Source organism: Capsicum annuum, chromosome 10 (assembly GCF_002878395.1).
Source record: "Capsicum annuum cultivar UCD-10X-F1 chromosome 10, UCD10Xv1.1, whole genome shotgun sequence".
Classification (NCBI taxonomy): Eukaryota; Viridiplantae; Streptophyta; class Magnoliopsida; order Solanales; family Solanaceae; genus Capsicum; species Capsicum annuum.
Window position 1 is genome coordinate 38,621,864 of NC_061120.1, and position 17,456 is coordinate 38,639,319.

Below are 17,456 nucleotides of genomic sequence, written 5' to 3' on the forward strand. Positions count from 1 at the left end.
ATAAGTTAATGATAAATTGGAGGTTTGGAGATACACCCCAGAGCGTAAAGAACTTAGGTTGGGCAGGACCAAAAAGAAGTACTTGAAATATGAGTTTAGTGATTTGACATATGAGGCTGACGTGGTTGTGAAGCTGGATTCTCAGGCCACTAAGAAAAGAGATAGTTTCAAATATTTGTGGGTTTATGGTTCTAGAGAATGGAGAGATTGATGAGGATGTCATAAACCGTATTGGTGCGGGGTAGTTGAAATGGAGGCTCGCTTCATAAATCTTGTGCGATAAGAAGGTGCCTCCTAAGTTTAAAGATAAGTGGCAGTCCGACTGACTATGTTATATGGAGCAAAGTGTTGGCTAGTAAAAACTCCCACATCCAAAAGTTGAAAATGGTAAAGATGAGGACGTTGACATGAATGTGTGAACTTACTGGGAGAGATAGGGTTAGAAATAAAATTATTTGATAGAAAGTGGGAGTGACTATGATGGAAGACAAGATGCAGGAAGTCAGATTGAAATGGTTTGGACATGTGATGGGGAGGTGTACAAATGCCTAGTACGGAGGTGTGAGAGGTTGACTATGGATGGTTTCAGGCGGGGTATAGATAGACTGAAGAAATATTGGAAGAAGGTGATTATTCATGACATGAAACAAGTACAGCTTATGGAGCACATTACCCTTGGTAGGAAGGTGTGAAGGATGCAAATTAGGGTAGAGAGTTAGTGGGTAGAGTGAGTCCTTACTAGTAGCAAGGAGTGCTTTGTATGTGTGTTGTAGTTTCTTGTTTGTATTGTCTTGGTGATGCTTATGATTTTAGATAGTTTATAATATTACTCGATGGTTGTTGTTTCTTTTATTATCTAGTGGTGTGTTGTCCCATTTATTATTTATTTTTATATTTTTTGTTTGTTTTACTATTATTTGTCCTGAGTCGGGGGTCTATAGGAAATAGCTCTCTACCTCATCGGAGGTAGTGGTATGAACTGCGTACACTTTACCCTCTCCAAGTACCACTTTGTGAAAATATACTAGGTACGTTATTAATGTTGTTTTGTTTGTTTCTCTCTATATATATCCATTAAAAATCTTGTCTTTATTCTTCTTTTCGAAGAAATATTTTTCACCCACTTTATTAAAAGGAATCAACATAAGCTAAATATGATAAACAAATCACAAGTAAACAAAATATTACTTTCTAATAGGGAATCGACATTTTATCAGAAAAATATCAATTTTTCGGCAAACTTTTATCAAGAATTTTATTTGGCAAACCCAATGAAGTCTTCATTTTCAGTCCTTTTCTTCTTTCTTTTTATGTCAAAATCACATAATTTAGCACCAAATTAGAGATAGCAATTATATCAATAATAAATTTACAAGTTTTACCAATTTGATAACCGATCTATTAATCTAATTTCTCTCACTCTAAACTCTAATATGAAAAAATTCACAAATAAATCTACAAGAAAAGGGAATGAGGTTTTAAGGAAAGTAACTGTTAAGATATTTATGATAAGTTTGTTAGTGGTGGGTGGCAAAGAAGAAATTGGTGGCGGTAAAGAAGAAAAAATCAATAATGATAATGATAGTGGGTTGCGAAGAAGAAGGAATTGAAGTGGTATGATTGTGGAATTGTTATTAGTGGTGAGGAGAAAAGAACATGAGACGATAGTGGTAGCAAACTGGCAGCTTGGTGTTTCCTGTGAGATGAAAGATGAAGTTGGCGAAGAAAATATAATTATTGAAGAATTTTAATGGTTAGTTATACCAATAAAAGAAAAGGAAAAAAACATAAGAAAAGAAAATTCATAAGATTTCTGACATAGCGTTGACGTGACTAGCGAGTGTAAAAGACCTTTCACTATATGACTGATTGTATGTGCATTATGGTGGAAATAAATTCGTTTTTAATTAGTATAGGTGTGAAATTGGTCATCATGATAATTTAAGTGTATCTTTGACTCTTCATATATAGCTTAAAGTGATTTGAATGTCTTTTCCCTTCTTCAATTCAAATTCTAAATAGCATATCAAATCTTTTTCTTTTTTCTTTTTGGTTTTTCATCACAATTCTGATATCCACATTAGAGCACGACTAATTCTAATTCGCACCAGATAGGAACCATTCGGAAGAAGCGCTCCCTACCAAAGATTTTTCCATATCCAAAATTCAAATTCAAAATCTCTAGTTAAGGGAGGAACAGCTTCATCCCCGACACCACATCCTTTGGTGGTCTAACAAGTCCTTTTCTATTGAAGGTCTTGATAAGTTAATATAAGCTAATTAAATAACTTTTCGACAAAGTTATCCTTCTATGGCAATTGTTTTCTTTTGTAATGGTTAATTTCAACCTTTGAACAATCAATTCTTCATTTTATTCTTTTCCATTTAAATAGCAGACCTAGTTTATTGCAAAATTAAAACCCATGATGTGAATGTGTTGCACATTTTAAATTGAACAACAGTTGCTACGAGAAGAAAAGGGGAAAACTTGATGAAATTGTTAAGTCAATAGTGAGGGATCATTGTGATAATGGCGATTGACGATGATGATGATTAAAAATGACTAATAATAATGATAGTTAATTGTGGTGATTGATGACAAAAGCAGTTGTGGTTAGTGGGGTGGAGTTGAAAATGACGAGCGATGTCGCAGTCCTGGTGATTAGCGGTGAAAGTGGATGTAGTAGTGAAATATATCTTTACAAAATCCCTGAATGAATAGCATCAAAATGATATTAAAATGATATTAGATTTTTGTTTAACATCTTAATCATTTAGATTTATTCAAACTAATTAGGTCATTATAAAATAAAAATAAAAATAGATTTGAATGCTTAAAATTTTTATCTAAAAACCAAACATGCTTAATAATTGAAATCCAAATAAATAAGATCAAGACCTCCATAAGGGGTATAAAATGAGTTCATAGCGGCCTCCCGTTGACCCGACCATGAGAGAATAGAAAGGAGGACATCGAGAATTGTTCACCTTATTGTGCCGGAGACTTTCCACCCACGCTAGATGGTAAGCCATGACAACTTTACAGCAATTTCTAGGAAAGACAGAGTAGATGCCAAGAATAAACACCAAGTAATTCACTTCCCATCGTCTCATTCTAAAGTGGAGAGACCCTTAACCATCGTCACCTGAGTCATGCCACCAGTATTCCAGCACTCAAGTGCGCAAACCTATCTCATTTAAAGCAACTTGTTCACCATCCACATCCAACAAAACCAAATCAGCATATCACAGACGTGCACCTGTTAAATTGAAATCTTGTCCAACAAAATCATTGCGACTTTCTCATGTTTATTGATAACACGAACAAGAATCATAACCATGAATTACTTGGACATCAGGCATTGGAATACATCTGGTTATTCTTGATCTTGAACGGAACTAGTATTCAACTCCTTTTGAGTAAAGTGACACATAATGATGGACAACTGTAGCAGAGTTAGTTTTTGGCATCCAATCAAGTACAACTTCATGATTTGATTTCAAGTAGAGCTGAAAAGGAAAATGATTTAAGAGTGTAAAACCATACTTATTTTCAACATTTAGTCATGGAAGACACAGATTAGGATCTTCTTCATCTGAGACAAACTCTACCCGGCAACAAATCAAAAGGTGCAATCAGAATTAGTTTTATATGAACCACATCATACCATCGTTCAATTTAAAAAATTGCTTTAATAGAGAATTGATTAAACACCAATTGAAGTGATAAATCTCTAGTCATAGTCAAGTAATACAAGAAAAATGTTGCTTAAGAAGCACCAAGAGAAAAGTTCCATCACTGGTTCCATGCATCAAATTAAAAACTCACACTTTCTATCACTGGTTCATGCATCAAATTAAAAACTCACACTTTCATCCTTAAACCACCTCCCATGGCCATCACGCTTCCAGCCAGCAGATGTGAACTTAAGCTCCTTCACGAGTCATTCCTGGTTTTATGCCAGAGGCATGATAGTTGGATTTGTTGAGACTCCTATCTGAACACATTAACTATTTCCTCCATCAGCTACACTACTCTCATCCACTTGAGAAGCAGTACTTTGTGCCAAATTTTGAAGAAGTATGTCAGACGCATCTTTCCTTGTGCGTTCAATCAATGGTTTGCTTGCTGATCTACATAACTGGATGGATGTCAAGGTTCTCGAGGTGGCAGTATCACATCCTGACAAGGCTATTCTCTTGTTTATCTCAGTTTGCCTCCTTAATTCTCTTTCTCTAAGCCTTGACTCTGCTGCTCGATGGCTTGAACCTTTCACATGTACCTACAGATGTTTTCTGATAATCAGGGAATTGTCACAGAAGAGAAGAACTAGCACCTCGAAGTTGAGTATCATAACATGAGAATTTTTTTTTTTAATGAAGTTATTAAATGAGAAATGACTTAATACATAATTCAATGCAAACATAACTATATATTGATCCACATGTTGAAAAATAGTAAACATGGATGGATGCAGTGTGTCTGTAGAGTTTGTCTATCAATTAAACCCAGAACTTCAGGTCTAGGAAGTAGATGTCCTTCATCAACTGCGAAGTCAAAAATCTGAACAGAACCTAGTCACTTCGCAAGAAGGAAGCACCTCAGAAGTGTGTGTGGCATGATCAAGATAATCAAGCTCTATCTTCCGTGGCTCACTTGGACTATTAAAAGTAGTTTGTCTAAAGAAGTAAAGCTCCTTGTGATAATTAGGGAATTATAAAGGAAGAAGATGGTAGGAGAACAAGCATCGGCGAAAGTGAAGTACTATAACATGAGAATTATCCTAATACATCTATCACTGAATACACAGACATGTTGCATTTCATGCATAGAAAAATTGTACTATGCATGTGCATCACGTTTATAGTTTGTATGCGCAATTAATCATTAAATTTCACCATTTAAAAGTCAATGGTCCAAAGATGTAGAGGTCCTTCACTATTATCCAATCAAACATGTTCTTCTGCCATTGACAATAGAAAGAAAAGGATTTTTGCAATACTAGAGTCAAGTGCTTTCAGATGAATGAATCAATCAACTACATCTTATTTTATTTTCTGTGTACGACTTACACCTCTGTTATGCCTTACGAAAAACTTACACCCTCTATCATGAATGACCATTTTTAATTTGTCCGAACTGGAATGATAGACATCCATTTTAACATCTGCATGTTTAAGGTTTTCACCTATATGTTCGGTCATACAAGCAAACATTCACTCTCATACAACAATGTTGGTCTCACAGCGATTTTGTAAGATTTCTATTGACAATCCTCACCAGCCATTTCAATCTTTTAATGAGCCTAGATCATGTTGAAAGCCTCCAATCATTCGTCCTATAGAGAATGCTATTCAGGAAGAGTCAACCCCTAAAATTTTAAAGCGAACTTCGCTATTCCATCAATAATAGACTTTAAAACTTGTCTTACTCTTGTGGTCAGCCCCTTCCCCGGATTCTGCACATAGCTGTAGCTTTAGTGCACCGGGCTGCCCTTTTTTATAAAACTTGTCTTACTCTTTAGGGGCTTACTTTTGCACTTAAAATTCGTACAAAAGCTAAATGACTTCTTAAGATTATGTTGTTCATTGGGAACTGAAGATGGGAGAACATACATTGAACAATACCATTTATGCCAAAGGTACAAAGTTAGAATAACCTGGTACACAGGTGATTACTTTCTTACTATTTCATCTCATATTTGATTTCTAAAATATTTCAAAGTTTGAATATCATGATCAGGAATTTATAATTTTAAAAAGATCATCTGAAGTAGTAAAGTTGGTCCTTCAAATTTCAAAGCACGGGAGGTTAGCTTCCGAATTGTTTTAAAAGTTACTAAATAAACCTAATTCATTCTAATTTCATCTAAGAAGTTATCATTGTAATTGCTGAATATGTACAAACCAGTATTGTACTCATAGAGATCTTCTTAGTTCAATTGGTTGGCTACCTGAACTTTCACCCATCCTACCTTATAATTTATTCCCCAACTTCCCGTTCTCCTCCCCCAATTTTTTTCTAAACAAGTATCGTACTCAGCGTGACAAGTGCATGGATGCACAGATAAATCACCTTAGTGGTCACTGAAATGGGTTGAGAAACATGAAGGTCTCAAGTTCAAATTCAAACAGAAATTTAAGAAAAAAAAAAAATACTAGCTGATTTCTTCCCGTCTTTCCCAGCTTTGTAGGACATAGTTACCTGTACCTATTGCTAGTGGGAGCTGCCATGTATCTCGTAGAACTAGTCGAGGTGCACAAAAGTTAACTCCAACACCAGGGTCAACAAAAAAAGAAATTAGATCCAAGATCAATCTTTTATATTATTTTCAGAAGATATGATAATCAATATAACCAAAATCAGGGTTATGTTAAGATATGTACGTACGGGGGGGGGGGGGTCGAGGACAGGACGGTGAGGGCAAACGAAACAGGCTAATTTGCCGCTGTAGAGTTTCTTACAAGTAGAAGAGTGGATGCTGTCAACCATCAATTCATCGATTCTTCTCTTCCTATATTGAGCTTCCCTCGCCCAGCTATCTCCTCAAAATACACTCATACTTTCTTTATCCTCCGGAATCTGCTAATACACCTCTTTTAAATAGAAAAAGTGAATGATACCGGAACCGAATCCAATTTAAACTGAAATGTGCGACCCAAAACATACCGCATGATAAAACCTTGCGCTTACCCCGGAGAAAAATCAGTGGTAGAAAATTAGGCAAAATGATCTATGGAACTTGTTAATGTGGACAACTCTATTAAGCACTTTGTCAATTAAACCCAAGTTTATGTGGTAACTTAATGATTGAATTGAAATAAACGCGTGATATGACGCATATCATAAGTTTTTTGATTAAAAATAACTAAATTAAATAAAAGAACAATTTTTATTTTTATTTTAAAAAAAGGTTTGATAACTTCCTTCGTCCACCCACCCTCTTTTCTTTATCCCACTTTTCTACCGCTTCAAGCTCCTCAACAAAATTTAGGGTTTTATTGTAGCTGTTGCGGCGTCTTTCTCTTCCATAAGATCTCAAGGTTTTTCAACAGCTAGTCAAAAATGACCAAGCGAATCAAGAAGGCTAGAATTATCAAAAGTATAATACACGTTATGGTGCCAGATTGAGGAAGCGGATCAAGAAGATGTAAGTCAGTCGGCACAACAAGTACTTCTATGAGTCCTGCGAGAAGTATGTCGTTAAGAGAAAAATTGTTGGTATTTGAGGTTGCAAGGACTGTGTGTCACGACCCAATTTCACAGGTCATGATGACGCCTATCATAACCCAGCAATAAGCAAGTCAATCCCTGTAGTCCGGAACGACTAGTGACGGACTACCCAAAATATATACAGAAGAGAATGTAAAATAGATGAAATAAAAGAATCAAATATATAATAAAGTCTCAAAATATTGTGGCATAAGTAGCTTCTAATAATATAATAAGAATATAAAAGTGGAATAGATGAAATAAATTACACTGATACAACTTATTTCCGAATAAAACATAAAGACAAATCTAGTACATAAGAAGGAGGTAAGTAATGCTCTATACATCAGGAGCTCACTCTAAGTCTACGAACCATGGATGCTTTGCACGACGCACACATCAACAATGAAAACTCATATTATGATCTGCAGGTTGCAAAAGTGTAGTATGAGTACTAAACAAATGGTACTTAGTAGACAACTGCCAACTGAGCTCCAAAGATAAAAAAAGATATACATAACATACAAATAGAATAGAAACTACGCCCAATGTTCAACAACCACGTAAATAGCCAATGAGATAATAAGGATAACCTATCCTATTTATGTCTAAGAGACTAACATAATAAGACTACGAAAGTATCAAGGATGAACTATCATATTCCGACCATACTCAGAAATCTCAAAATTATACCGTATATTCCTGGCCAATATATGAATAAAGGACGAACGAAGATTATATAGCAATATATAAGGCCAAGGAATGAATATACAATATGAACAAAAGAAGGAAGGGATATACAATAATATCATAGCTACATATAGAAAGATGTACATATATACACACACGTATATATATACATATATATATATAGAGAGAGAGATAGATAGATAGAGAGAGATATATAATGCCATATTGAGGCACAACCTAGATCATCATATCTTTATTTTAAGACCCCACTATAATCCTATCTAGATTTTGAACTAACATGCTCAAGGTTCTAATCTATATGTCTTATCATGAATTAATCATACATAATAATAAAATCATAAGATATAAGTGGCCAGAATCATACCTCAAATCTCGTTACCGAATCAATGACCAATCTGTCATAAGCTAAATATAATAATGATCATAACAATGATAATAACAATATCAATAACATCGCGAGTAATCGACTATTTCAAAAAACCAAATACCTAGCTGAGCCTACGCATACCCCCACCGCCTCAAGCCCGGAAGCTTCAATCAACATATAACAACACAAGGCATAGTCATCACCTATATTTATGCAGCCCTCCCATACAAGCTGATAGAGATAGGTGCATACTAGTGAAAGGCGATGTGCATGCAAGTATAAATGCAACATAATCCACAATATCACAATACCATCATCATCATAATCAACCTCTGGGCTAGCTGGACTCGAATCGATAAATGTATACATAGGCACATAATCATCCTCCGGCCTTGACATGTATCAATATCATCATCTCAACATCCTCTGGCCTTGTCGTATTGATGAGTGGTGATTTTATCACTTATTTGCACTCAATATTTATGCACATTACCTTATTTTGAATGAATAAATGAGATACAATTATGATTAAATGCACTAATATCCACTCCTTGCAAGCATAGAGTTGAGGGGATAAAAAAATATGGATTAGAGCTTAAAATAATTAAAAAGGGAGCAAGACACTGCAGCTGAATACCTGGAGCAGAAGGGCCTCAATTACCGCAATCGCGATCTGCTGACCATGATTGAGGTAATCAAGAAAGGTCAAGCAACAATGGTCGGATAAGTATATCGCGGTCGCAGAAGCCATGGTAGCAACCAAGCTGGCGCGATCGCGGCTTAGCAGAAGAGTTCAGCCCAAGAAAAAATCTGAAAATACACGTGGCTGATCCTAATTTTGACAAAAAGACTCAAATCATAGAATTATGGATGATATTCCATCTTCCCCAATTTTTTAGGTTTTAGCTCTTGAATTCATAGCCTTCATACTTGGAGAAGAAAATATTGTATAAATTTTGGGTGAAGAATACATTGGAGACCTTCTTAGTGGAAGAATAACTCACTTCCATAATTGATTTGTAGGAGTGCAAAGTTTGAAGTAACACTCACTTAATCTTCAAAAAGTTATTTCAATGGAGATTATGGGTATATTTATGTTTATTTATCTTATGTGTATCTAAATCTTCCTCTTGGGGTTATGTATGAATAGGGTTCTAAGTGTGTGTGCCTTGTTATTGTTAGCTTCTATTTGGTAGTTTATGTTGATGGTTTTTATCATTGCTATGCTAACTTGGTTGGGATTTGTGGGTGAAAGCCTTAAATACCCACATAGGTTTGATAAGTAAAATCTCCAAGCTCCAAAAAACTCAAGGTCATCTTCGAAAGAAGGGTTTTGGGTGAGCTTTAGGAATCCATATCATCCTTGAAAGAGGGATGTGAAGACTAAGGAAATAGTAGACAATTATGTGTGTAGTTTGCTAATCTATCACTATCTTAGAAATAATGGTGGTTGTGAAGTTGACTATACCATGGGCATTATTCTAGAAATAGGGATGCCTACATTGAGGTTGTGGTTTTCAATTGTTGAACACACCCATTAGGTATTCGAAAGAATCAATGGGTGAAAGTTTGGTATTTTGTTGAAAGACTAGCATCAAAACCTATAACCAAACCTATCCACACTTGACCTACTAATACCAAAGTTAACTATCAACACCCACATGTCACTCTCTTAGTAACACATAATCCCAAGATCAGTGCATAATTGTTACAACTTTAATTATTCATAGCCCCGAATTTATACTTGAAAAACTCAAAAAGAAACATTTGTGTAGACACTTGCCTCCCTCATTTTTATATTTTTGTATCATTGGTTTGAATTTAACTTGTATTTATTATTTTAAATTAACTTGATTTCCACTCACATTGTTCCTTGTGGATTTGACCCATACTCCAATATTGGATACATATATTAACAATGACCGCCTTACACTTAAATTGACGTGTAAGTTGAGCGTTATAAAAAATGGCATCGTTGTCGGGGAATAATTTGGCGTATTAAGTTAGTTTGGAATTTTAACTTACTTGCTTGAATTCAATCTTGTATATATTTGTTTGTGACTTTTCTTTTGTAGGTAGATTTTATTGTATTTTACTTTTCTCTATAGAATCTTCTAACAAATATGATGTTGGTAGTTGGGAATCCTATCGTGATGACCCATGTCAAATCTATGATGGACCACACTTTAGAAGATATTGTACCTATGCTCCTGGGAGAGAGATGGACCCATTATCTCAATCGTATAGGGAGTATAAGTGTTCTTTATATAGTGGTCAAGGAGGGCATTAGGATTATTTTCCAAATGTCCCCTCTCCCTATTATGCTAACTGAGTTGCTAGTTCTTCTTATGATCTTGATAGGTCTTATGATGAAAAGAAGAAAGAACAACATACCGAGTCCAATATCTTTAACCCAAGGCTACTAGCTATTTTGGATTGGTTGGATGTAACGGGGTAGAATGTAGAATGCATGCATCAAAAGGCATTCGAATGAACAAGTGTTAAGAAGGAGGAAAAGGGTAAAGAAGAAAAGCTTAAAACTACCACTACCTTTCCCATTTCCCAAGAAGAAGTTTATCAATAAGAGAAACCAAGCTATGATGATGAACTTGGTAGTGAAGAATCCTCGGTGACTTCCCAATCAATCGACTTAGATGAGGAGAAACCAAGCTATGATGATGAACTTGGTAGTGAAGAACTAACACAAAACTCTTATGATAACTCTAGTTCATTTCGGGGTGAAGATGCTTTGGAGGAGGCAATTCCATAACTAGGGGTTGGACCTCGTTCAAACCACTTTGCAACATTATGCCTAGAGGATGTGATGAGAATCCATCCACCTAGACAAATGATGGGGAGAAGGAGTATGAATCCTATATTTTGGACTTTGACATTCCAAAGGAGCATATAGAACCCGTCCATAAAAGGTCGAGAGACTCAACTTCCAATGTGCAACAAATGACCTATTGATATCCTCACCTTTTCCCAAGAAGCCACTCTAAAAATTTGATGTGTAGTTGGCTAAAAGGTTCAAGTCTTCAAAATGGCAAGATTGAAGATTACTTGCCGTTTCCTCGCCTCTTCCAAGTTTCATCTTGGGAGATCTGAATCTTTTGTCCTCCTTTCACTTATTATATATTTAACAAAAGCTAGGATGGAGATTCAAATCTTCTAAGTGGAAACATAAACAAAAGAATGAATGCATCATTCCATGACGTTAAACTAAGCACTCGATGGGAGGCAACCCATCAAGCCACAAAAAATGGTCGATATTCTTTTGATTTATGCACGTAGAGTAGATTTCATTTTTGTTGTTATGCATGCATAATCCATGAAATATTGGTGTTAAGAGGAATTTTTATTGAATTTAAAAAAGGAACATATAAAATTGGCAATTTGGACCGAACAAGAAGTGCATAAAACCCAATTGTTTGGTGACAATTATCGCAACTGCGATCCATGCCACCGTGATTGCAGAGGCCACATGACCGCGATCCCATAACTAGGACCACAATCACGGTTAAATCAATTTAAATGACCATACGAATGCCAGTTCTTCCTACGCCTTCTCTTAATTTTTCTCTAAATTTTCTCCAATTTTTGGCAATGCATTGTGTATTCAAGTATTAATTCATCCCTTGCATCATCGAATTTGGTAAGTTGTCTCAACTCCCTTGATTTGGATACAATTACATGCTTAAAACTTGAAGTTTAGGAAAGGCCTGAAGTAATGTTCTCATGGAAAAATGCATGTTTGTTGATGATTGTTTTATGGTTAGCTGTTGTAGTTGGTGTACCACCAATGGGGAAGTCTTGAGTATCTAGAATTAGGCCTTAATGGTTGAGATAAACGTGTACACCATGTGTTCGATTCAAAGCCCCTGCAAATTTCATGTTAAATTTTTTAAGTTTAGGGCTGTGATCACACTCTAGGCTTAAATTCTTTGCTTATAATGTTGATATGCCTAGTCAAAACAAAGAGTCAAGGTTAAAATTGTATTTCAAACACTATACATAAACTGTCAAATCTGGTCTCAAGTACCACTATCACGGTCCCAATGACCGCGATCTCCATACCTAAGAGCAGTTTTTGGATGAAATCAAAATTTCTACACACCCTATATAGCCCCCAAAACCTTCCATAACAATACCACATGAGCTTATTTGTTTGATCTAACATATTTTTGGTATGACAATACTAATGTTGGTCTGAGTTGCATTGCTTATAGGTTCTAAGCGTCAAAGATAGGAGATTTCGACGACACCAGATTCATGGTCACACAATGCCAGAACCTCTACTATGCAGATGAGCCAAGGACAAAGCTACTCCCTGAGAGGGGTATTTGTTTAGATAAAGTAGAGGAGAAGCTCCTAAGTTTTCATGCCAGACTCATTCAGACCGGGTGGAATTGCTTTGCCCTGGATCCTTGTGTTGCTAATGAGCATTGGGTACGTGAATTCTATGCTAAGTTGAGCGTAGTTTCTTTAATAGACCCAATGATGACTATTTAGGAAAGGCAAGTAAACTTTAGGATAGAGTGGATCAACACAGTGCATGGTCTTCTAGATGCTTACATAGAGCAGTTCCATGCAAAGAGATGTAAGCCAGAGACATGGATGGCGAGTATTTTTTGTCCTGGAAAAGAGGTCCCTTAGGCAACCACCAAGAGAGATATTCTGATGAGTGACTTCACAGTTGAGGTACCATCGCTCATTTGGAGAGAAGATATTTAGCCTTAGCCGCATCACATAGGGACCTCAGGGATTCACATGAGAAGATGGTGATGAGAAAGAAGAAAAGAGATAAATTCTTCAAGAAGCTGTATAAGAGGGTAAAGGGCATCTTCAAGGTGCTCAAGCCCAACCATTGACTACCTTCACCTAGGATGGACAGTGAAGATGAGGCCCCTGTTGATTGGTCTGCTGATGATGTTGAGGGTGATGATGCAGAGTCAGTGGGAGAGGATAGTTCTTGATGCATATTTAGGAGACCCCTTTTACTCTTGCTTACTTGTATATGTAGTGAGGACACTGCATTTTTTTAGTTGGGAGTGCCCCGGATGTGTATTGTTTTGGTGTTGTGTGCCAAATATTTCTGTTGATGTTGTTTTAGGATGACACTTTGTATATTGTTTTTATTTTGTTTGAGATGCTACATTGTTGGGCATTCTAATGGTGCCCACGTTTTATGAATTATTATGTTTTTTTTCTAGTTTTAGTTTTTCTCTTTTTACTTTAGCTTTATTATTGATATTGGTGATGCATGAATAGCTTTACCCTATGGTAGATTGAGTGATGATATTTCAAGGGTAAAGCGCTGTGTTTGGATTTTGATACATAGGTGTAAGGGAATTCTGAGTACCCATAAAATAAATATTATGAATGCAAGGGAAGTCTTAGTACCAGTGGCATCATAAATTATAAATTTGGGATCATTTTATACACAATTGGCAAAGTCTGAGTTGCCATATGGGTGTTTTGCCCATCTTTAGCCAAAAGACAAGACTTTGGTTGAAACCATAATTTAGCAAATTGTGTGTGTTTCTAATGCAAAACAATAACCCCTCGCTGTCCAAAATTTTGAAAAATCAAGGGCATGGACATGAGCAATGTTGTAACAAAGCTTTTTCTCTTTTTGTGGCTCCATAAGTTTTTGACTTGTGAATAGAAATAGATACTCCAAAAGTATCTCTAGTGGGAGGGACATTTGAGCTTTCTTGGAAAATTTTGCATGTTATGTGTGGAGAGCTAATTGCATTCATCTTTTGTATACTTATTGTTATTTCCACAATATATTCAGGTATGCAGAATCTGTATATTGTAAGAACAACTTCAACTCGACTTCAAGTATGAACAAGAACACAATGAAGTATTAAATACTCTCAACACAAGATCAAAATAACCTTTCCAAGAGGTATATTTATTTTTTAGAAAATAAAGATAAAATAGAAATGATTAAGGCCAAGTCGTCCGAATTCACAGACTTTCCTTAAGGAATAATTCCCCTCACTGTACCTGAGTTTGTGGAATCTTTCTCCCAGGATAAAATGGCCTTCAATCTGACTATAGCGATACCTCAAATAGGCGGATTCTTTGAACACAGTCACGTTTTGAATGATCACACTTAGAGTATTTTTAAGACAAGAAGAAAACGTTTGTAATCTGAAAATTTCTGTCCCCAAAACCTGTGGATGAAACTAGGTTTTTATAGCCATAAGATGCCCCTTTGAAAAGGTGGCAATGGTTTAACTTAGAGGTTTGTCTATTCTGAAAAAATATATGGCTGCAGTATTTACAGTCTAGAGTAATTTGCTGAAACAGTGCACTGGTTCACTGAAACAGCATGTATTTTCATTAAAAAGTTGCAACTTTATGAAACTGTGCAATCTTCTGTAACAGAAATAATATCTGAAACAGTGCAACCTTCAGTAACAGAAGCAACAATCTGAAATAGTTTAACCTTCTGTAACATCATTTCAAACAAATGCATTACTGTGTATATATATATATATATATATATATATATATATAAACGGAGGCCGAAACAGTGCAGAAAATTTTTTGCTGCATTTTCTCTTGGCAATCTTCGAAATTCAAATAAATTTTTTCTAAAAAATAGATCTCATTGATCGATCATTTTCCAAATCTAAATACAAATCCAAATCTGAAGTCGAGCCTAGCGAGCACGAGGCATCATTTATTTCTTGCCTCACTTGCCATGTGGAGTAAGTGTTCATCATTATAAACACTCCAAAGTTCTATTCTCCCACTAATGTGGGAGAATTAGTGAACTTTCCAATTTGGGAGTACACCTTCTAAATTGGTGTCTCCTTTTTCTCCATTTTCCATTCACACTTCATTTATATACTATGAACCCACCATGAGATAGTATTGACTTCATATCATAAATGTCAGTGTGCATTAAGTCTAAGGGATTGGAATTCCTTTCAACGGACTTATAAGGATGCTTTGCCTACTTCAATTCCACACATGTTTGACACTTTGATTTATTGCACTCAAAGTTTGGCAAGACTTCTAAGTTAATCAGTTTTCATAACGTTTTGTAATTAACATGGCCCAAATGTTCATGCAATAAATTATAAGACTCAAGCAAATAAGACGAATTCAAACTTTTATTTGTTTCAACAGTCATAACAGTCATCTTATAAAGGCCTTAGGTCAGATAGCCTTTTTCTACATACATTTCTCCTTTGCTAATTATAATTTTTCCAGAAACGGTTACACATTTGAATTCATTCTTATTTAGGAGTGAAACAAAAATTAAATTCCTACGTAACTCCGAAATCTATAACACATTGTTTAGTGTTAAGACCTTGCCAGAAGTCATCTTTAAGCAAATTTTTCCTGTTCCCTCCACCTGCAGTAGCAAAGTTGGCCATGTAGAGTATTTCTTCTACTTGATCCAGATAAAATATCAAAAACAACTCTCTATTGGCACAAACATGGCGTGTGGCACCAGAATCCATCCACCATTTTCATGGATTCCCAACCAAGTTGCATTCTGTGAACATAGCACACAAATCATCATATTCTTTGTTGTACTCAATCATATTTGCTTGGTCCTTTTTCTTGCCTTTCTTCGAGGCTCTCCAATCTGTGGACTTTTGGCCAATTTTGCCACAATTGAAGAATTTTTTCTTGAACTTTTTCTTGGGCTGATTGCTTACATATTCAGCTTTCTTTCTTTTCTTCGAGTTGTTTTGGTCATCTTCTACAATATGTTCTCCATTAATTGTAGAATTTCCCTTTGACCTTCTTTCGGTACCTTTATTATCCTCTTCAATATGAAGTCGGACAATAAGATCTTCAACGGTCATCTCCTTGAGTTTATGCTTTAAGTAGTTTTTGAAGTCTTTCCACAAAGGTGGTAGCTTCTTAACTATCGTTGCTACTTGGAAAGAATCATTCACAATTAAACCTACAAAACAGTTTATGTGAGTATTAAGAACATTTTTAATATGTTCAACCACGGTATTTTTCAAAAATATACCTTCTGCTATGAGATCATGTATTATGACTTGCAACTCTTGTACTTGAGAGACAACAGATTTGCTATCAATCATTTTGAAGTCCAGGAACTGTGCAACAAGGAATTTCTTAATTCCAGCACCTCTATTTTATATTTTTGTTCAAGTGCCCCCTCCCCCACAGTTCCTTTAATGTCTTGGTTCCACTATAGATATTATAGAGGTCATCTTGGAGACCACTTAGAATATAGTTCCTGCAAAGGAAATTCGAATGTTTCCAAGCTTCTACAGTAATGAAACGATCTTTTTTCGAGGTTTCCTTGGGCACCTCAGGAGCGTCTTTGCTGGTGAACCATTGTACACATAAAGTGGTGAGGTAAAAGAACATCTTTTGTTGCCACCGCTTGAAGTCAATGCTAGAAAATTTTCCGGGTTTCTCCGCCGGTTCCATCATTGGTAGAGCATTTATGTGACTTGATGTGGCAATATTATTTGCCTCCATAGACATTTTCACACCATCATTTGACATTCATTTGTCATTTTTCCTGTTACCACAAGATAGAAAACTTAGTATTTTTCAGAATACTATTTAAGTTAAATAACTTGAAACTGTTTATCTTGTTTCTAGTTAACGATGAAGTTTTTATTACTTCGAATTGTCAACCGAGTGAACCTTAACTTATGATGAAGATTTTATGTCTTCTAATCACTAGTTAAATTCAAGCGGAGTGGAAAGCCTAAGCTTTAATCTCCAAAAACAAGCAATACAGATTCTGTAAGGTTATTTTTTAAGATTGTTATTTCCACAATATATTCGGGTATGTAGAATCTATATATTGCAACAACAAGTTCAACTCGAGTTCAAGTATGAACAATAACACAATGAAGTATTAAATACCCTTAACATCACTTCAAACAAATACGTTACTGCGTGTATATATATAAACGGAGGCCAAAATTATACAGAAAAATTTTACTGCATTTTTCCTTGGCAATCTTCGAAATTCAAATAAATTTTGTCCAAAAAATAGATCTCATCGATTGATAATTTTCCAAATCCAAATCCAAATGCGAAGTCGAGCCGAGTGAGCGACGACGATGACGGCATGAGACATCATTTATTTCTTGCCTCACTTGCCATGTGGAGTAAGTGTTCATCATTATAAACACTCCAAAG

The 17,456-nt window shown here is 35.6% G+C and overlaps 1 protein-coding gene and 1 pseudogene across 4 annotated transcripts; one reads left to right on the plus strand and one right to left on the minus strand.

Annotated features, from left to right (window-relative positions):
- Window positions 1–2,812: 2,812 nt before the first annotated feature.
- LOC107845784 lies at window positions 2,813–7,344 on the minus strand. 4 transcript variants are annotated; one of them, XR_007045630.1, is made up of 3 exons: window positions 6,466–6,834; window positions 3,870–4,283; window positions 2,813–3,510 (listed from the first exon to the last, which is right to left on the minus strand). XR_007045630.1 is itself a non-coding variant. In XM_047397887.1 (2 exons), exons 1-2 carry the CDS (start codon window positions 6,491–6,493, stop codon window positions 4,008–4,010), a joined length of 378 nt encoding a protein of 125 aa, XP_047253843.1. In that variant the 5' UTR covers window positions 6,494–7,197; the 3' UTR covers window positions 3,674–4,007. The 4 variants fall into 4 exon arrangements, 1 of the variants encoding a protein (XP_047253843.1); XR_007045629.1 differs by lacking the exon at window positions 2,813–3,510 and having other exon boundaries at window positions 3,674–4,283; window positions 6,466–7,344; XR_007045631.1 differs by lacking the exon at window positions 2,813–3,510 and having other exon boundaries at window positions 3,674–4,283; window positions 6,212–7,344.
- LOC107845016 overlaps window positions 7,067–17,456 on the plus strand; it is a 35,784-nt pseudogene continuing 25,394 nt past the window's right edge.